Below are 21,646 nucleotides of genomic sequence, written 5' to 3'. Positions count from 1 at the left end.
TTATTTCTCAGATACTCAATTCCTCTCCATCTTTTGAGAGTGGCGTAAGGATGTTTTGCATAACATAGAGATGATTCTAGATCTTTTGTTGTAGCACGAGCCATCCACTAAAGGCACGAGCTATTTAGAAGTTTGTTCATGACGTGAATCAAATTTATGGGCTCGAAAAAGACAATGAGACTCATTTACAACAAAGCCAACCTATCTTCAGAATCATATATCCTCCTTATGACTAGTATATGGTCTTGTCTTTTCATTAGTCATTGTGAAAGGGGCCGAGGCTTTTTCGCCGAAAGGATTCAAAGTTTAGGCCCAACTTGTATGGGCTTGCGTTGACTCTACAATTTGTGCATGTAATCTTGTGAGGTTCTAAACACCACGAAGTCGATAGATGATCAAATCTAGCAAGATATACTTCTGGAGTGTACTTTCTTTTTACATAAAAAGGGCTTGTCATCGTACCTTAATGAATTGACAAACACTGAGTCCTCAAAGCTATTTGAAGTTTCAAACATGTCACGTGTCCCATCAACTCGATGGCCAAATCCACTAGGTCGTCTAGTTTTTCGGCACATTGAGAATAGCTATACATGTGATTATTTTTTTTTTTAATTCTTTTAAGATTGCAGTAGTTGGGGAATCTCATGGAAAAGCTTCCACCAGGAGCTTGCATTCGCCGCATCAATGAATGTACTTGCGTACTCTTCAATTCATGTGGGAAGTGGGACTAGGATAATTCAATGAATCATCCGATCTCACTCAAAGGAAGGCATTGGAAGATATATCATGAATGATGCGGAATGTATTAGTAGTGCGTTTCTGGATTGATTGGGCAGGCAGAAATATAATCCGAAAGCGAAACGGTGACGTGCCAATAACTTAGGATTGGGTCGACGACATCGGATCGAGCTCAAATTCGGTCAGCTGAAGCGAAACGGCGTCCTAATCAATATTCATTGCCTTTGGCCGTGACTAACGATGGATTTTGGGGATTCAGAAATGTCTAGATAGGTTTTCCTATTTTTTTAGTATTTTCGGGATTTATTAATGGCAGTTTTGTAATTTTGGATTTTGATATTTAAAATTCTACTATGGTTAGGATTAGGGTTTACAACCTATATAAGGTGTGTTTATGACGTTTTTGGGGATTATTATTATCTTATTATCAGATTTTCCGATATTTCTCTCTCAAGTAAGGATTTACTTGTTATTTTCAATGAACGAGTTTTTAGCAAACAGGTAAAGACGAGAAAATATATATTCAATGAATTCGTATTTGGTATTTTGCAATAACTTATCATTCCAACATACTTCGTGCCCCCATCAATGAGATGAGGTCTATGTACATTAAGCACAGTCTTTTTTCTTCAATCTTTTGAACAAACATTTTCTAATACGTGACACATCTTTAAAAAGTTTGAGACACAACTTAGTTAAATTGATAATCCATATATCGAATATAGCTAGTTTATAACCTAACTTTTCACGGAAAAGTTCAATGCCTTCCCCCGTTATAAGTTCGTGAATATGTATTGAAACCTAATTAACATAGGAAGAAATACATCATCTATTTCTTTATAGTATTTATGGGACACATCATGTTAATTTCACTTGAAGAATTAGCAAAGTACGCACATTGCATAAAAGTTCAATCAAATGCGGATATATGGATACTACACAAATGCAATTAATATCAATCCAAACATGCTTTATTCATGTCAAGATCACATTGTATTCCCATTTGGTGTACTGTGGTATACCTTATTTTGGTATGTAATATTTTGACAGTTACAAATATAATATATTGTTAGATCATTTGCATAAAAATAATGAAAAATTACATAAAAAAAAAGGAAACATAAAAAATGAGAGCTGAGTAGAAAGTAGGAGTAGGTGAAGGTAGAGTAGAATTGTAAGCTACTCTCCTTGTGTTAGGTTAATCAGTTGTCAACCCCCCAATTTTAATTTATTAAGATGACGATTGTGACAATAATAATTGTAATAACAATTGAAACAATACCAACATTAACACTTAACTACCCCAACGTTAACACTTAACTACCCCAATGTTAGATTTACATGCAAGTATTTGGACAAATTTCCAAGTACTTTCCTCATTTTCGACTTTTTTTCTCAACCTTGCAAGTTTGCATGGTAGATTAATCCATCGGAACTATTGGTAGATTAGGTTTATACTAAAGGGCATAATTGTCATTATATTGTGTTAGCCCTAAATCCTATGTATATATTGTAAATTACTTCAGCAATGAAAGCTAAGTTTACCCAAACTCTACATGATATCAAAGCGGTGATCCTTGGAGGCCATCTCTCACGTCCTCTCTCTCCCGTCGATCTTCTTACTTGTGATCATCTGCTGTTGTTGCTATAGGGAAGAGGTCGCGACATTGATGCCCACCTACGCTGGAGCAGCTTCAATCAAGTGCTAGGATTTCTTTCGACTACCGGCCCCCGAATCCTCTAGATCCGCAAGTCACCATGGCAATTGGGACTCCAAACTCTTCAGCCACCATTCTCGTACATGAGCGGCCGGATAGCCCTTATTTTATGCATCATTATGATAACCCTGGATCTAATCTCGTCGGCATACTCCTTACAGGTGAGAATTACAACAATTGGTCTTGTGCCATGGAGATTGCCCTTTTCGTCAAGAACAAGATGGTGTTTGCTACTGGAGAAATAAAAAAATCAATTGCAACCGATCTTGCCTATCCGTCCCGTATTCATGTGAACAATATGATTATATCTTGGATTCTTAATTTCATCCATCCAGATTTGGTGCCAACTGTTCTCTACACAGAGTCAGTTGATGATATTTGGGCTGATCTCCATGAACTTTTTTCGCTATCGAATGGTCCTAGGATTTTTCATTTCGAGTAAATGATTTGTGCTCTTGCTTAACGTGACAATGTTGTAACCAAGTACTACAACAACTTGCAGGCTGCTGGGATGAATTGAATAATTTGGATCCATTACCGCAATGCTCTTGTTCGACTCATTCTACCATCACCACACAACAAGAGAATCGGCGCTTGTTTCAATTTCTCATGGGTCTCAATCTGAAGTACGCTAATGTTGTCGATCAGATTTTACTAATGAATATGTTCCCTAGTGTTGCATATGCATATATACTAGTTCTTCAAGATGAGTCGCATCGCCATATCTAATCGAGCCACCCACCGTCCAATCGGACTAGTACTTTACTTATCACTCACGGCAACCATGCTCTACGGTCATACATGAATTCCTCATCCCATGGACCGCCCCGCTTTCTTGACGCTCCCGCTCCGTCCGCTAATCTAGCTAAATGGATGAATACGTCCCGTGGACGAGAAAGATGCGCCCACTGTGGCATCCCGAGACATACACGAGATGTGTGTTATCGACTTCATGACTTTCCTCCCAACCAAAAGCAGCGCCGTGAATAGCCATCTACCTCTTCTCGGCCTGCGGACAATAAGTCCAACCATCCTTCCGATGCGGCACTTCCTCCGTTCACAAATGAATAATATAAGCAACCGATACGCTTGCTACAAGAGGTAAACATCCCGAAGGCTAACCTCTCGGGTAATGTTCTTGGCTTATCTTCGAATTCATATATTTCTGATACTTGGGTCATTGACACCGGTGCCACCAACCACATCACATTTGAACCCCGTCACTTTACAAACCCGACACACTATCCATCTCTACATCCCACCATTGGAATTTCGAATGATGTTGGTGGTTCGGGCCTTCTTACCTCGACTATCTTCCTTGATAATGTTTTTTGCGCTCCCTCTTTCAAATACAACTTATTATCAATCTTGGATCTCCACGTCAACACCGCCACTACCGATCTTTTTTGTGATAATAAAGCGGCCATCTACATCGCCACTAATCCTGTCTTCCACGAACGCACCAAACACATCGAGATTGATTGTCACTTGGTTCGTGAAAAAATTCAAGATGACACTTTGCGTACTCTTCATGTTCCCGATCACTCCCAACTTGAGGACTTGTTTATGAAATCGGTCACATGTGATTTATTTTGTAATTTTAAGAACAAGTTGTTGACATGTTTACATTCACCAACTTGAGGGGAAGTATTGATAGATTAGGTTTATACTAAAGGGCATAATTGTCATTGTATTGTGTTAGCCCTAAACCTTATGTATATATTGTAACTTACTTTATCAATGCAAGCTAAATTTGCCCAAACTCTGCAACAACTTAATCCATGATGGATCTTATCGTATAAAACAACACTTCCATATTATGTTTCACTTAACTTTTCAGAGCAAATAGGGAGGTCGGACACTCAGAGAGTTGTAAGAATCATCATATTTATAAACTTCGTTTATTTGGCATAAAATAAATAATAGAAAATATATTTTTTAAAATGATTATTTGAATCGTTTGAAATAATTAGTTGATAAAAAATCTTTTCATTATTGGCAATAATTCATATCACAATATTTTCGTTGACAATTAAATTTTCATACGTTTATGTAAGCAATATGAGTGATTATTTTTTTCAAAATATTTTTCAAATCATTCATTTTTCATAAAAAGTTACAACTTGTCTATTTTTAGTGGTCTTTTTATTCCCCAGTTTACTTTGGTTTTTGGATAATGGCAAGGGGTCAAAGATGTCTTGAAAAAAAAGTGAATTTTACTAGTTTTCCCACCAAATTTCCTTGCGTTCACATTCATTTGGTTCGAATTCTCAATCAATCAACAAAGAAATTAATTAATTAAGCAATCAGCTAATCCCACTTAATCACCTCACCCAAAAAAACAAAGATAGAACTCCAATCACACGCCACCAAAAAGACATCAACCTACGCCACTTCCACCGAAGTCAACCCCACCCCCCGTCAACGGCTCTCTGAAAAGTTGCCCCCGTTTTCCACCACCCCAGGTTTTGTCCCCCCTGGTGGGACTCCATCAAATCGTTTTTTATTTATTTATTTATGTAAATATAACCAAGAAAGCTATTTGACCAAAAAAAAAAAAAAACCAACAAAGCTAAAAAAACTTTTGGTAAAAATAGAAGAAGTTAAATTTGACATAGCAGAATGTTTTATACACAATAACAGTCTAAGTGAATCTCACTTTGTTCGGATAAACGGGCCACTCTTTTATCTTTATGAGATCATGAATTTAATTCACGTAAAGCGAACTTCCGAATATTTCGAACTGCTCATTTAACAATGGTATGTTTCGTATGGAGATACTTCTTGACTTATAGCATTTTTGTGGGATTGCGGTGATGTGACCTATAGCATCGGATGTTTAGGTCGCGGGCTGGGCGGAATGATTATTTTTCAAATCGAATATTCTATTAACATGTGTAATCCTTCTTACAACGTCTAGAGAGGATTCTTAGTATTCGTTGCTCTCCTTATCTTTTTATTAAATAGAAAAAGAAAACATTGTTAGTATACTAATAAAAAATTCTAGCATTGTTCTTTTTATACTCTCTAATGATTATTTTTTATCGCTGTTTGTACAAGACATACATTTTTCTGATGTAGGAAAATTTCGCTCTAGTTATATGAAATTTCATCGCAACAATTTATCCAATCATCTCATGTACGTGTCACAAAATAAACTTTGAGCTGAAACCGAGCGGACGATTTGACTCATACCATCCATCTAATTTCTAAGCTATGCATAAGGGTCCATTCTTGATTCAAAGTTGTGTGCGAGATCAAGCCCACCTTTTTGAACGAGATTGAAAATCAACTTTTCTCAAGGCTGCGTGCATAAACACAGGAATTTGAATAAGATTTTGAAAAATAAGAATCGCGAGAAAGAGAGTGATGAAGGAAAACGCGTGGATCCCAGCAACGACGTCGTTTTCGAGTGAGACGACTCCTACTGCAACCTGACCTTGTCCCCCGCTAATCAGGTACAGTGCGATAAGAACTTCGATAAAGAAGAGGGAGAGGAAGCGCTCGGGAACGGGCGTGAAATTCACGTACTTAAACCCACCTCAATCCTCGTTCTCAGATCCGTCTTCCTCCCCCGGTTTCAGCTTCAGCGCTCTTGAATTGAATCCTCCCGTCTTCAAGCACGAGTACTTTTCTTGGTCGATCGAATCAAACCCAGAAGAGCGTCATTCGCATTCAGTAGCTCGAAAGATTCGACTTTGGTTTGTGGGTGTCTGTGTTTCGGATCGAAAAAGGCAGAGCCAGAGCGAGAGAGAGACAGAGAGACAGAGAGTTTTTCTGTTTTTTGGCTTTTTTTGGGATTTATATGGTCGTGAAAGGCTGTGATGGCAGTGGTGGAGCAGAAACCGAGTTCTGATCAGGGCAAAGTCTGGGGCTTCTTCAAGTTGCCGTTTCGAAGCTCGGGGGGCGTTCCGAATAGCTCGTCGGCGTCCGCGGTTTCGCACCTGGGGGGTCACCACCACCCGAGCGGTCCACAGGTCGAGGGATCGGATGGGCATCATGGGTCGAGCTCGGTGTCGTCCGTCGCGAAATCGCTCCTCCCGACTCGGCGGAGGTTGAAGCTCGATCCGTCTACGAAGCTCTACTTCCCATGTGAGTTGATTTCTCTTTGAATTCTTGAAGTAGTTTGGTCTTCTGAGCTAATTAATGTTGATTGCGATCTTTTGAGGTCTGGGTGTTGATTTGCTTTTGGTGATTTCGTGTTGGTGTGTGTGAATGTTGTTTATTAAGTAAATTGAGTTTGGGAGCTCAATTGATGCGTTTTCTCTCATTGGCATTTTTTAGAGTAGTTTGCTTTTGGAAAATGACTGCTTGTTGAGGAAGCAGACATGAAAATTAACGGTTGCCCAGAAGATCATACTTAATGATTGTGGATAAGGTCCCTTTTAAGTGTATTTATTCATTTAGTTCAAGTTGTTGCCTTGTGATATCTGATCGGCATTGTGTGCTTGTTGTGTAGTATACCACAGGCAAGCTAAGAAAAATTATTAGCCTCTTGTCTGATCTACTTGTGTTTAGTAGCTTTGTTACTGAAGCACTCGAGTTGCTTATATATGATATACTTTAACTGTGTTGTATTAGCAATTAGTTGTTTGTGTTGGATTTTTATGTAGCATATGGCTTATTATGACCTAATTATGGCTTATTGTCGGGAGAATCAGCTAGCTTACAAGAATGCTGGCTACTTGATTCTGCTTTCCCAGTTTTATTCCAGATGTTGGGGGAAATAGTTTTAGAAGCAGTGGGCACTTCATTCTTGAAGTGGAACATTCATCTGCATCACTTGTCAAAACATCATTCCCAGATTAGTTGCTCAATTGCTAGTTGTCCAACCAAAGAAAAAAAAGGAATTGCACAAGGCATCAACCTTCCTGACTTTGCAGTCATGACTTGCAGAGTTTCACTTTTGGATCCATCTGGCAGTTCACGACTTATAGCTTCTTTTGTAGTACAATCCTCGCTCTGTGTTATTTCGAATTTGGATGCTGGATATGATATCTTTAGTGTTCCATCTGCTTGAGATTACCCTCTCCATCCCAAACTGGAGACTTCTAGAAAATTGCTCCATAAGCAAAACACAATTTGTTGTTCTTATTGAGTGGCTACCTGTGATAGTCGTATTTCATATCTGTTTGAGGCTGTGATAAGTTGTTTGGTGTTAGTTTATGTGATCGAGCAGTAGTGACTGAAGGACACTTAGAGGTCATGGAGAAAAATTGAGATATTGGGGCCCTGAAGGTGCACAGTTGTTAAATTTAAGTTGAGTTATGTTAGACTCCGCATTCTTAGTGCCATAGTCACTTCTTGGCAATGTTAGCTCAGTAAAAGTTGCAGTGGTGGGTTGATGCTGCGAATTTTTCTTATTATTGGATTATCAAAGGAATATTTCCATATCATGCTGCATTTTGTCATGTTATGGCTCTGAAGCTAAATTAAACAAGTAAGGGCTGTAATGTAGATGTCACGTCCAGTCCAATCCTGATTAAGAGTGATGTTTAGGATCGTTGACAAACTGCTTTTTGCTTGGGTGAGATAGTGTGGATGTGTAGAGAGAGATCAGCTTCATCTTGGAGGGACTTGTCATATTTTAAAGTGCTCAAAACATTGTTCAGGTTGGCTACTATTAGATAATCTCGGCAATGGAATGTGCCATAGTCCCTTATGACTTCCTTTGCTGCATCATATGCATGTTGGGATGACACATTACTCCAAATTTCTCAGACTATTATGAACTTTTGTGTACTGTTTATGCCATCTGCTGCTTTTGTTGCTAACCCCCTCATAATTGTCAATTGCTTATGGATGAAAGCAATATTGCGCTTCACATTTCATAGTAAACACCAACCATCTTAATAATTATTACCTAATGAAAAACATGTTTTGAGGTCCCTATGTTATTGCTCTACAATCCGGTCAACCAAGTGAGCAGTGTCCTCCCTCCTTTTTGCTCTCTCATGACTGCTGAAAAAGTTGAATAACATGCTTGACATTTATCATTGATTAGTCATTCTTCACATTATTATCCACTATTAAACTGCATTTTTTATGTAGATGAACCTGGCAAGCAAGTTAGGAGTGCCATCAAGATTAAAAACATCAGCAAATCTCATGTGGCTTTCAAGGTTCTCCCTATAGCTTCTATACTATTGAAGTTCGTTTGCTTCTTTGTGTATATTCTGTAGTGGGTATCTATGCATGTGTCTGTGTGTGACCCATGGATGTAGGTGCATAAACATGACAAAATGTTCTGATCTGATATATTGAGTTTTTTGGGCCCTTTTGTGTACTTTATGAGTTCTTTTATGCATTTTCCCCTGTAATAATATCTGTGTGTGGAACTTCAGTATTCTTTTGTTTTCATTTTTTTGCAGTTTCAAACAACTGCACCTAAAAGCTGTTTCATGCGTCCTCCTGGGGCAATCCTTGCTCCTGGTGAAAGTATCATAGCAACAGGTAAGAATATGGTTATGTTGAACGAGCTGTTTCTTTTGTTGATCTGTTGTATGTGCATACGTAAAGATTAGGTTCAGACAATGTTTTTTTCGTGTTGATCTTAGATGTGTATGGTGTTGTTTTAGTGTTCAAGTTTGTGGAGCATCCAGAGAACAACGAAAAGCCGATGAATCAGAAGAGCAGGGTTAAGTTCAAGATCATGTGTCTGAAGGTGAAAGGAATGATGGATTATGTACCTGAACTGGTGGGTACAACAACTGTCTTGATCCTGTCCTGCCATCAGGATGCTCTTGCATTTCCTAATTGGAGATGTACACAGTCCATTCTTGTTTAACTATTGTAGATGACCAATAATTGGATGCTCTATTTCATAGGCTTGTAGCTTTTCCACTTGCTTGAATCTTTGTTCAATGATTTCTGGTCCACGAAATTTAATCAAATGTCATTAAGTTAAAAGGAAGTCATCTAGTTGCCTTTGTTGAATGCATGTTCATGATTGCTCTGAATACCAACCCTATCTATTTTCACTCAGTCTGTGCAAAGATGTGCTTAGGCTTGCTTTTGGCTTGAACATGTTACTCATGTTATTTTGACGTTTGCTCTCATGCAGTTTGATGAGCAGAAGGATCAGGTTGTTGTAGAGCGAATACTGCGGGTTATTTTTCTAGATCCCGAGCGTCCTAGTCCAGTACGTGGCATTCTTTGTGCTTCTTATATGTAGTTTTGTATGAACACCATTTGCATGTGAATTATGTGCATCACGCTGTTGAACTATGCCACTTCGGAGATTTCTGGACATTTTTTTCTCTTGGTCTATCCGTTAGGCTCTGGAAAAGTTGAAGCGCCAGTTGGCCGAAGCTGATGCTGCCGTGGAGGCACGGAAGAAACCTCCAGAAGATACTGGGCCAAAGATCATTGGAGAAGGGCTCGTCATTGATGAATGGGTGCGTCAATCCGGACATTCAACTAAAGTTCATTTGGTAATTTATATTCGCTGTCTGACTGTCATATGTTCTCTGATGTGTGTAGAAGGAGAGAAGGGAAAGATATCTCGCGCGACAGCAGGTTGAAGGGGTGGACTCGGTGTAAGGTTTGTTTACCGAGTGATTTAATCAGGGTTGATTAAAAATTTACTGGACTTTGTTGGGTTCATTTTTGGCCCGTGCCCCTTCTTTTTCTTTTAGCGTAATGCGAGAGATGTCTCCGAGGAATTGTGCAGGAAACTACATCTTCATTTGTAAAAAGAGCGAGGTTAATTTTCTGTGATTTGAGGTGCAAGATACTCGGTGCTTGTAGATAACGTCGGTTTGCTCCTTACCATACATGAAATTGTCCGGTTTAGTTGCCTTCGAGTCTGTCGATGCACCAATCATTCTTCACCAATTCTCCCCGTTTGTCGTCGTTGTACCAAGTATGCCAAAGGCGGATAATTTTTCTTCGACATATTGTTATTGGCAATGCATTTCCAATTAGTACGCTTCCGAATTTTGCGTTGAGTGGTGAGTCGTGTGTAGTGAAATCTGCAGCGTCTGCTCATTGTATTCCCAATTGGTCAATCAAATTAAAAGGGAAAACAAGAATTAAGCTTTTCTCCTCCGGTATGTAAATCGGAATGTGGAGTGGCAATAGAATGAAGAGAATGAGACGGTGGTCTGTCTCTTTTTTGTTTCTCTGTGGTATGTAAGTCGAATATGCAATGGCAATTCGTTTTCGTTTCAGAAGGAGAAATCTCCGTTGGAGAGAAGCCATGAAAACGTCTAAAAAATAGGGCTTTGCAAGGATCATCATGAAAAGTCGATCTTTCAGAGGCTGTCTCTCGTCGTTTTACCAAATTTCTACAGCATATGCTCGAGGGGGGTTTCAAAGCTTTTGACTCCAGTTCCTTGCGAAAGTTGAGGGTAGCAGAAAAATGCGTAGATCGAACGCTCCAGTTGAGTTAATTGTGAAGGTCGAGCGCAACAGCGAGGCGCAAAGGTTGAGCATTGCAGAGAGGGGCGAAGGTAGATTGAGCATTGCAGAGAGGGGCGAAGGTTGAGCGCTTCACTCCGGTTCACTGCAAACGTCGAGCGTAACACAGATGCAGAGGTTGAACATTGCAGAGAGGTGCGGAGGAGGAGCACTCCACTCCTATTTGCTACGAAATGTTAAGCGCAGTAGGGAGGAGCGAAAGTTGAACATTGCAGAGAAGATGCAAGCGTCTCGAATGGTATGTTTTTAAAGTTTTGTTGTTTGTGTGGTGGCTGCTCATTAGAAGATATAAGTTCAAACAATTATAGACGAGATGCAAGCATCTCGAATGGTATGTTTTTAATGTTTTGGCTAATCAAACGCGCGTTATCGATCAATCGATGGCTATGAGTTTTCGGATTTTTCAATTAGGTCTTTCAAACGCCTTCATCGATCTTTCGTACGATGGCGTTCTCGACCACCGTTGATATGTTGGTGAACCAAAGGTTTGGTGGGCCTAAACCAAAGCTTGTGGCTAGATAGGGGTAAATTACCAAAAAAATCTTAAACCTATCGTACTTGTGCCAATTTAGCCCTAAACCTTTTAATTGTGCCAATTCAAGATGGGTTTGGTTCAACATTCCCAAGGGGTTTTCATCTCTCAAAGCTCATTGGGAGAATGTTGAAGTATTTGGTTTAGTTTTAAGCAAGCATTTGACCAAATGCTGGTCTTGGGAAAGCTAAAAGCCTAATGCTAGTCCCTACCAACATTGGGCTTTCAGCATTTGATCAAATGTTAAGAGATTTTTTTCCTTCAAAAACTAACCTCATCAATTTCCTATATTTTCGATTTTGCCCTCCTCTTTTATTGTTTATCTTCTTCGTTGGTCTAGTAACGGGGTAATTTTTTTAATTACAAATTAAAAATTACATTCAAAGCTCCTTTGAAATGTTATTTTTACCAATCACCATTCAATCCAAAGCCCATTTTTAAATGAGATTTTACCAAACCTAATTAGCATTTTCCTAAATCCCTTTAGGTTGATGGTATTTACATTTCCTCAAAGCTAATTACAAATGCTGAACCAAACCCATCATTAGTCCTAAATCTTGTAACAACTTGTCAATTCGGTTCTAAAACTTTCAATTATACCAATTTAATCCTAAATCTTTTGAAATTTTGCCATTTTAATCCTAAACCTATTATTTGACTAATTTTTCGGAAGGACTAAATTGGTAATTCATGAAAAGGTTTAGAACTAGTTTGGCAAATCATTAAAAGATTTAGGATCAAATTGGCATAGTTGAAATGTTTAGGATTGAATTGGAAACTTGTCAAAAAGTTTAGGATTGAAGTGGCACAAGTGTAATAAATTTAGGGTTTTTTAAATTTATTTTTTATAATTTTCCCGGCTATATGGTATGTTGGTGGCCCCATGTTAATAGGCAAAAAAAAAAAAAAAAAAACAGAGTACGAGGTTGGAGCATTCAATGGTGATGGCGGTCTTAGCCATGTCCCACTCCGGAACACATCACCATGGACGCTGTAGCCATGCCAAAGCCACCACCTGTGGTAGTAGTCTCCACCGTGCGTCCCCGTTGCCAAAGTTAACACGGCGGCTGTGGCCGTTTCTCCATAGTATGTGTGTCAGGCCGTTTCTCCATATATTTTTTGCGTACACGCATGCATGTAAGAGTTTGAGGTCATACTTCGAGCTCCATTTATGACGATAAGATTATCGAAAATGTCCTAAATCTATTGCACTTATACCAATTCAATCCTAAACTTTTTAATTTAACTAATTTAATCTTAAAATTTTCAATTTGCCAACTTAGACCTTAAATTTTGACGATTTGCCAAATTAGTCATAGATTTTTGAGGAATTGCCAATTCAGTACTTTCAACTAATTTTGGTCGAAAAATGCTGACATGGCGCTCTCTTTAGCGCTAGCCATCCTACATGGCATAGTTGACATTGACGTGGACACTTTTTTCAATATATATATTTTTATAATTTTTATGAATTCTTTTCATTTTCATTTCCCTTTTTCCCTTTGCCTTTATTCTCTCTAGTGGCCATCGCTAGCCTCAGGCAAGGGTTTCCCTCGTCCAACCATTCATGAATTTGTGTCGGGAGAGGTCGCCTTGTCGGATACGGCGAGATGGAGCCTCGCTAGTGGCTTGCTAGCAAGGCTTGACCCTCGCCTAAGGCCGGTGGAGGGAAAAAGGAAAAAGGACAAGAAAAAAAAAGAAAAAAAAAGAATACAAAACTTGGCACGTCGGACATCCAACACGGGCCGTGCAATGTAAGACGGTTGGCATTCGCATCAGCGATTTTCTGGCAAAATTGACCATATGGACTCAATTGAAAAAATGTAAAAGGGTTTATGACTCAATCGAGAAAATAAAAAAGCGTAAGGCTAAATTAGCAAAAGTGCAATAGGTTTAGGACTTTTGAATAATTTTTCCTGTTGGATAGTCTCGTTGCTCGAGATCTCTCCCTATCATTGCCATTTTCAATCTTCAACTTTAGTCCAGAAGTTCCAATAATATCCAATGTGCCGTCACCACATATTTTTAAAGTATGGGCAAAAGGGTGATACAAAACACCTTACTTAAGAAACAAAAATGTTATCAATGTCTCATATATTCGAATGTTTTATTAAATCATTCCGTTCCTAAATTCATTTTCTAAAATTTATAAGCCAATTCACACTTTATCTTCCATCATTAGTTTACCTTTTTTCTTTTTTTCTTTTTTCAAATTTTTGCACACTCTTATGCTTTTCTCTCTCTCTTTTTTTTAATGTCATAATAACTGTTATACATGAAGAAAGGTTGCACTAAGTTAGTTGCTATTTGTGTGGTTCGACAAGTATTATCTTTGACACATCAGATTACATGATAACTTGCGAGAGACAGAGCATTAAGAGATGTCTTCCAAAAGAGTTGACTCAGTGTGAAAAAGTTTATTTCTTGTGATTGATTATGTGGGCTTGGGTTTAATCTAGGGTTGGGAAATACTTATGAGCAGTATAATTGACTGATGTAATCACATCTTTGCAGATTATTGTAAAAACGCTCATCGATCTCTTCCTGTTGAATAGGCACACCTTCTAACCACATAAATGGGCTGCGTTCAAATTTTATTTTTGCACTTTGTTATTAGCTTAACTCAATTCGTGGGTTCACGGTTCCGCGTTAGTCATAACAATATTGTCGAAAAAGTCCTGTACCTATTGTACGGCCATTATTTTAGTCCTAAACCTTTTAATTGAGCCAATTCAGTCTTAAATTTTTTTACGATTTGTCATTTCGGTCCAAAATATTTTAATTATGCCAATTTAGTTCTAAACCTTTTGAAATTTTACTGATTTAGTTCAAAACTTTTTGATGATTTGTCAATGTAGTCCTTTAACATAACCTGAAGGAAGACAAGGGAGCTTCATCAAAATCGTTAGTCACTGCACAACCATTTTCCATGTAAAGATCATGTCCAACTTGTTTAAGACTAAATTATCAAAACTTAAAAAGGTTTAGGACTAAATTGACAAAACTTCAAAAAGTTTAGGACAAAATTGACATAATTCAAAGATTTTGGACTGAATTGGCAAATCCCTAAAAGGTTAATGACTAAATTGACACAATTGAAAATTTTAGGATTGGATTGGAGGCCGTACAATATGTTTAGGACTTTTTGGACAATTGTCCCAAACATTAATAGTTGCCTCCAAGTTAAAACCTTCATAATTTGAATGCACATTAATGAGATAATTACCTTGATATCATCTAAATCCTTGTCCCCCTTAGAATCAGGCATATTCCCAGAGAAGCTAATACAACTACTTAGGACTGAATTGTGCACCAGATTGAAACGCTGGCCCGGAATATAGTTGATAAATTAAAGGTACTTCTCGGAAATTATTATGCGTGATTTGGGTTCGTCAAACTACAAAAAGAACATAATCTTTTGCATAGCTCTTCCGTTCAAAGAATGTTAAAGAAAAAAGAGAGAGAATCATTTAGGCTAGCTTGGCTTGAATCAGCAGCAAAATGACCATGCTCTTCAGCCTTTTCTTGGTGCTCTTTCTTTGCTTCAGTGCCTTGATTGAATTTGGCTTCATTGCACCCTGAATCAATCAAAAAGCAACGTGGTTTCTAGTACCAGCCGACGCCTTACCTGCACAGGTACCTACGAAGTATAGTGTCGGTCGCATATTCAACATAGTGTTCGGACTCACGTGCCTTCCAGAATCAGGGTTCTTGGAGCCTGTTGCGTACGATTAGCCAGCCTTGTCATTCTCATCGAAATTAAGAAAAAGGTACTTCCGATAAAGGAGGCTCCTTCGGCTGTCATCCATGTTTCTACAGCCGAAAGGATTCTGAAAAGCCGTAAATTTTGAGTTTTCTTAGCACGAGTCAGATTTGGTCAAGCACAAATATATTGCTGCGATGAACGTGGTTTTCAGGTTTTCTTTAGTAGAAAAATCGAGTCGTTAATGTCATCAGCTAGCTAGAACAAATGATTTTGCGATGATAATTCACGTTCGGGGTCCCGTTTGTTACCATCTTGCAAACTAACATTTTAACTTTCCGACAAAAAGAAAGGAAAAGAAAAGAAAAAACTCGCATTTTAACTTTGGATGTGGATTGAAAATAGGTATACCGGTGTCCGTTGGAGTTAAATGCGAGTCAGTTTACGGGGTGATGAGGAGAGATACTTGCCTCGGCGTGGCGGACGTGTTCAACTCGACTCAAGAAATCTTCGGTGTGTTCAATCCGAACCTCAATTGCGACGTGTTGTTTGTTGGTCAATGCCTTTGCACCAAGGCTGTATTTTTCTAGAAAAAAAATGGGTTTCATGTATGCTTCCATGAAGTTCCGAGCTTGGAAGTAACGAGAGATTGGAATGTGCGGTCTGTCGTTCATGTCGAAGGCGTCATTAATGTCGGAAATAAGGAGATGAGTGTTCTCCCTTACGAGAATAACGCTTGTTATCCAACAAATAAAACTACATAAATAGTTTGAACTTGGTGAAGTACCTCTTCTCTCATAATTATTATGATCAAGTGTGGTCTCAGTAATAAGTTCCAAAAGTTCCCATAATAATTCCAATGAGCCATCACCACATATTTTTAAACTATGAGCAAAATGGTAATATTAATCTCCCATACATCCTAATGATATATCGAATATTCCCATTTCTGAAAAATTTAAATTTCGTTTTTCTAAAAAACATAAGTCGATTCACGCTTTGTCTTCCTTCATTAGGTCACTAATTGCATGGTTCGGCAAGTATTATCTTTGAGATATTGTGATTACATTTTAATGGAGTGAAGATTACACCATAGCCCTGTAGGATTAATTTGAGCAGGTAGGATAACTAGATGACACAATGGAAACGAGGACAAGGAAACTAATATTCCGGAAACATGAGCGACGCGACGCACAACACGTCATTTTGTTCGTTCACGCTTCTGCATTAGTTGTAACGGTGTTAATAGTTGTCACAATGTCTAGTCCTCTTAAGTTAAACCTTCTTATGTTGAATACACATTGATTAAACAATGACCTTGCTATCATCTAGGTTATAGTTAATTTCTCAATCTTTTCATAAGTTATCTCATATTTTAGATTCACAAATTAGCACACCTAACCTTTCAAGAGTGGTTCATAAAACCATCTCACAATAACCAAAAAGAAGTAAATACACGATTTATCTTTATGCGACAAATATGCTCTTCTTGGCTCATATATATATACGTGTATATGTATGTAATCATTATTATTTCAAGACATAAGTTTTACAAAACCAAAGAAGGGATTAGAACCACTCACTTGGAAATGCCCAAAATCGAATAAGGTAGCAGATGTGCACTACTGTCTGCTAAGCGCAGCTTGCGCATTCGATTTCTTCGCGTCACAACTCTCTCCAACCAACCCTAATTTCAGCAAATCTACTGTCAAACGGAAGCCCTTTTGTGATGCTTAGATATCCCAAGCTTTGTCAACTCTAAAGACGGCCGAAGATGGGCCAAAACCATCACCAAAATAAATTCGCCACTATTCCAGTACACATGCGTAACTTCAAAAATTCCTTTCGAGCAAACCATAAGTCTGAATCGAGTTTCGTAAAGTCGTATAGCTCCACAACACTCTGAACTATCAATCTCCCATAATTTCTCAGCTTAAGAACTCCTAGATTTAATCCACTAGCTCAGAATTCATAAGGATTCAAAATTAGGGATTGGTTTCGAAAATTTCTCCTATTAGATGAACAAAGGTTGTGAACATTTACCAGCTACCAAACTAGCATAAGGCCATATGTTATAACAAATCCTGTATATGGTCCCAAATTGTCTTGTGGGCACCAGCTACTAATTTCCCCATGTCTTCCAACTCTCTCTACGCATCATAGTCACAAATTTCTTGGCGACTCTCTCAACTTTGAACTTTCTACCGCAAATCTTAACTACAAATTTTACAGCTACATATATCGCTTTTCACCAGGAGGCTGGGCGGCAGAGGGAAAGAGGGGGAAATGAGCATCTTCGTAACTTGAAGTTTTGGCAGTTTGCACTTGGGAAACATAAACTAATTGCTTCAATCTGAAATGTCATGTTACCTAGCTATCTCTCTGACTCGTCAAATCCTAGATTTAGGAATATGACAACTTCAGCTTGCTCACATGGCACGAATATGATAGTACAATCTGAACTACAATCAACCAAATCAAATTAGGTTACTTCTTTTTCCATAGCTCGTACAGAGTTTTGTTTGAGCAGTTTCATCCCATTATTCCCACCAACGTTCTCATGTTGTCTTCTATAGTTTCATACACCCACAATAACTTACCTTCATTTCTCTTGGAATGTGGTGATCAATGCGTCTTTGATTTGATACTGCTTACCTTTATCAAAAAAATAAAATAAAATAATTGCATCTTTGATTTGCTTCTTCTATGCAAATTTGTTGGAAGCGTTTGTTATGTTAAGTTCGAATTTTGATTCATCGTCGCTGCATTCTGCGCAAATTATCTTGGAAATTCCAACTACGAGAGATCCAAGCATGTTAGGGGAAATCCGTTGCTTCAATCATCATCAGGCCGTACCAAAGCTAGCCAAATAATGTGTAATAAGGTTAAATAGACAAGCTATACATATATCGTGGATCTGACGGTCGTCCACCTTTGTGTTGAGATTTGACATACATGTATTTGGTACCAGTCTCAATGGCATACACTAAGGTCACTTGACTTATCTTAACATGACTTTATTGTTGATACCTAAAATTTGACTTTTCCACCTAGTCATTTATTGCATGAGAAATTTAAGGATCAATCCCGACCCTTAAACGAAAACATTAGATTTTGCATAGCATTTTTGGCATTTAGACATTGTAAAGTATGTAGGACCAAAAACAAAAAGACATTGTAAAGTATGTCCAAATCAAATAAATGTCATGCTTGTTGAGGTTATTCCACATCGGTTGTGGAAGAGATTGGTGGTCGGTTTATAAGCGTGAGGGAAAGCCTCATCGTTTGAGCTAGCTTTTAGAATGCAAGAGACCCTAGATAGCCCGAAACTAATATTAAAGCTTGGGTTATCAATAAGTCCGGACTCAACAGTCACACGGGAGAGATACGGGTTTTTGCGGCTCTGATCCATGGGCCGATGTGTGAGAGGGAGATTATATAAGTGTGAGAGAAAATCTCATCCTACTAGCTTTTGGGATGAGAGAGACCTAAGACCACCCAACAATGCTTGAGTTCGATCCAAAGAGCAAAGAAGGCACTTCTGGTTGGCACATGCTAAATGGAAAAAAAATATTCTGAATATGCTGGACCTCATGAAGGACTATGAATCATGCTTATAAAATGAGAAAGGGACGGACGGATTGCGCACGTGAGAACAAGAAATTTGGAAGGAGATCAATTGGAAAAGGGTGGGTAGCCGGTCACGATCTCCAGAAAAAGGGCAAGAGACGAATCAATCTTCCCACGCTTTATCTTGGAGATCTTCCCAAGATAAGTGTCAACTTCTACTACATACCCAAAAAGTGAAATCAGATTAAATGATTAATTAAACGGGCAATACCCTAAATATTATACATAAGATATTTTTACTATATTAGACAATGACCTCGATATTATCTAAATCATCTCAGGCATATTCCTAGAGACACTAATGCAACTCCATCCTAGGATTACATTGTGCACGACATAGAAACGCCGGCGTGAAAAATCATTAATTTTCTCCTCTTCATAAATTATTGCGCAAGACTAGGGTTCACCACTATAAAAAGGAGGGTGTTCCAATTCGGAAACAGCATCGTCTTCGGCGGAGCTCTTCAATTCAAAGAAAGTTAAGAAAGCAGAATCGTTTAGGCCAACATGGCTAGAGTCAGAATGACCATGCTCTTCAACCTCTTCTTGGCGCTCTCGCTTTGCTTCACTGTTTCCATCGCCGAAGGATTCTGCAAGGTGGTAAGTTTGAGTTTTCTTAGCATACCGTATTATATATCCCGTATAATGAAAAATAAGCACCATGCACATGACCCGTTCTGTCAATTGTAAGTATAATGGCGTGATGAATGCGACTTTATGACAATAATTTTCCTTTGATGTGCCGTCAAATACTATCTTGTAAACTCACATTTTGACTTTGGATGTGGATTGAAAATAGGTACGCCAGTGTCCGTCGGACTCAAATGCCAGTCGGTTTATGGAGTGAAGAGTGGCGATACTTGCCTCAGCGTGGCGAACATGTCCAACTTGTCTTCAGAAACCTTCGCCGTCTTCAATCCAAATCTCAATTGCAATGCGCTCTTTGTCGGTCAATGGCTTTGTACCGAGGCGATAGATTTCTAAAACTTCCTATAACTTCCTATCTTTGCTTCCATGAAGTTCCGAACGTGGAAGTAAGAAGAGATTGGAAATTTGTCAGTTGTCATTAACGTCATAAAAAGGGATATGAGTATGCTCCCTTTCGAGAATAATGCCTAATATTCAGTGTTTTCTATATTTTGTATTCTCTCTCTCTCTCTCTCTCTCTCTTAAGTATGGTCTCAGAGCCGATCCATGGGGTAATAAAGTGGACAAGAATTAGGAATCAAAACCTCACGTGACATGAGAAATTGTATGTCAAATATTTTTTACATCTTGAATTTTCCAAATAGAAAATGTAGAGCGAATCTTGGGGTGCCTCACAGCACTAAACCTTGGCAACTTTTATTATAACTAGCCTTCGTAAAATTACATTGACCCACAAAAAATGTCATGTTCAGTTTCATTCGTGATGGTAAGCGTGTTGGTGCTATCAAGAATTATTACTACACAGATCTCCAAATCCGATTGTATAGTGTCTTCCCTTAATTAAACAAGTATATTCAACGTCAACCATCCAGTTTGGCTTTAGGAAAGTACTGGCATCTACAATCTAATGTTATATGCATAACATGCTCATTTGATTTGTCTTAGGAACATTATCAGTGGAAAAATTATCCAAAAATTTCTAAACCTATTGTACTTTTACCAATTCAGTCTTAAACTTTTTTATTGTATCAATTGAGTGTTAAATCTTTTCATGTTTTGACATGCTTTATCACATTAATTTGACTGCATTAACCCTTGTGGGTCCCACTCTTAACTTATAGATTATTTCCTCTCTTTTCTTCGGGTTTTTTTTTATAAAAATTTTGCTAGAAATGAAACTACCCATGCTCTTCTCAAACAACATTTGTTAAGATTAAATGTGGGGCCACTCTTAATTTAATATTATTTATTGTCTTCTTTTTCTTCTTCTTTTTGTTTTTTTCTTTTCTTTTCCATTTGGAACAAAATTGGTGTTCTTATCTTCCAAAATAAATAATTTATTGAGTAGATAGGTAACGAATTATTGTGTTGATTAGTTGCTGTTTCTCTTTTTTTTTTTTACTAAGAATCTACCAAAAAAAAAAAAAAATACCCTAAGCATAAGTAAGAGTGAAAAGAACCGTTACTAGTTTTTATACACACTTCATTCAATTATAATATTAATATGTGTCATTACGTTGTAATCCATATGGTTTAATTGCTCAACTTTCATTTTATTCGGTGAATGCAGTAGTCTTATAACAATTTATTTTTCATGCCATCATTCATGACTTTTTAAAAGATACTTTAAAAAGAATTAAAATTATGACAAAGTTAAGCACATAAAAAATTCTAAACATCCATTATTAGCATGCAAATACATAAGAAAATGCACCCTATACATTATTACATAGAAACTATCCTTGTCTTGATTAAATCAAGAGTGGGACCTACAAAGGATAATGTAGTCAAATAAACAAGACATGACTCAATTGGCAAAACTTGAAAAAGTTTAGGACTCAATTGATATAATTTAAAGGCTTGTGAGTGACTTGACAAAAATATAATAGGTTTAGAACTTTTTAGATAAATTTCTTCATTTTGAGGCGATTTTGTTTCATGATCCAATGAAACTTAAGTCCAAAACAATCAAAGAATCAAGTATTATAGAAATATCATCTTTTGTTTCTCAATAAAAGCTGTCGAATTTGCTTGTTTCGCTCAATTAAAGAAAAAAAAAATTATCGCACGATTATATAAAGCTTCACACTATGGAAAACACTTGGTACACGATTTAAGCATCGAACTTTATCCCACAGGATGTGCAATAAGAGAATATATACACATACGCCTACTTCTATATGTATAGATAGTAATGGTTATGCCGCTAGATCTTGTCCTCTTAACTAAACATGTTGTTGAGTTTAGTCTTGTGTG

At 37.8% G+C, this 21,646-nt stretch overlaps 2 protein-coding genes across 2 annotated transcripts in view; both read left to right on the top strand.

The window, feature by feature from the left end:
- Positions 1-21,646, top strand: part of LOC115739662 (equilibrative nucleotide transporter 3-like) — a 469,706-nt gene that overhangs the window by 42,715 nt on the left and 405,345 nt on the right. The window lies entirely within an intron of this gene.
- LOC115739741 (vesicle-associated protein 4-2) lies at positions 4,317-10,259 on the top strand. The gene is made up of 8 exons (XM_030672970.2): positions 4,317-4,328; positions 6,229-6,548; positions 8,508-8,578; positions 8,828-8,909; positions 9,035-9,153; positions 9,520-9,597; positions 9,734-9,853; positions 9,939-10,259. The coding sequence occupies exons 2-8, from the start codon at positions 6,281-6,283 to the stop codon at positions 9,996-9,998; spliced, it is 798 nt and encodes a 265-aa protein (XP_030528830.1). The 5' UTR covers positions 4,317-4,328; positions 6,229-6,280; the 3' UTR covers positions 9,999-10,259.

This window comes from Rhodamnia argentea, chromosome 9 (genome assembly GCF_020921035.1).
Source record: "Rhodamnia argentea isolate NSW1041297 chromosome 9, ASM2092103v1, whole genome shotgun sequence".
Classification (NCBI taxonomy): Eukaryota; Viridiplantae; Streptophyta; class Magnoliopsida; order Myrtales; family Myrtaceae; genus Rhodamnia; species Rhodamnia argentea.
Note: the sequence above shows the minus strand (reverse complement) of the source record. Positions and strands in the feature narration are given on the sequence as shown.

What these genes read in the sequence shown, in the direction of transcription:
- LOC115739741 (XM_030672970.2), top strand. Translation starts at nt 6,281, where the DNA reads ATGGCAGTGGTGGAGCAGAAACCGAGTTCTGATCAGGGCAAAGTCTGG. An exon ending in AATCTCATGTGGCTTTCAAG is followed by an intron (nt 8,579 to 8,827) that starts GTTCTCCCTATA and finishes ATTTTTTTGCAG; the next exon opens with TTTCAAACAACTGCACCTAA. An exon ending in GGCTCGTCATTGATGAATGG is followed by an intron (nt 9,854 to 9,938) that starts GTGCGTCAATCC and finishes TGATGTGTGTAG; the next exon opens with AAGGAGAGAAGGGAAAGATA.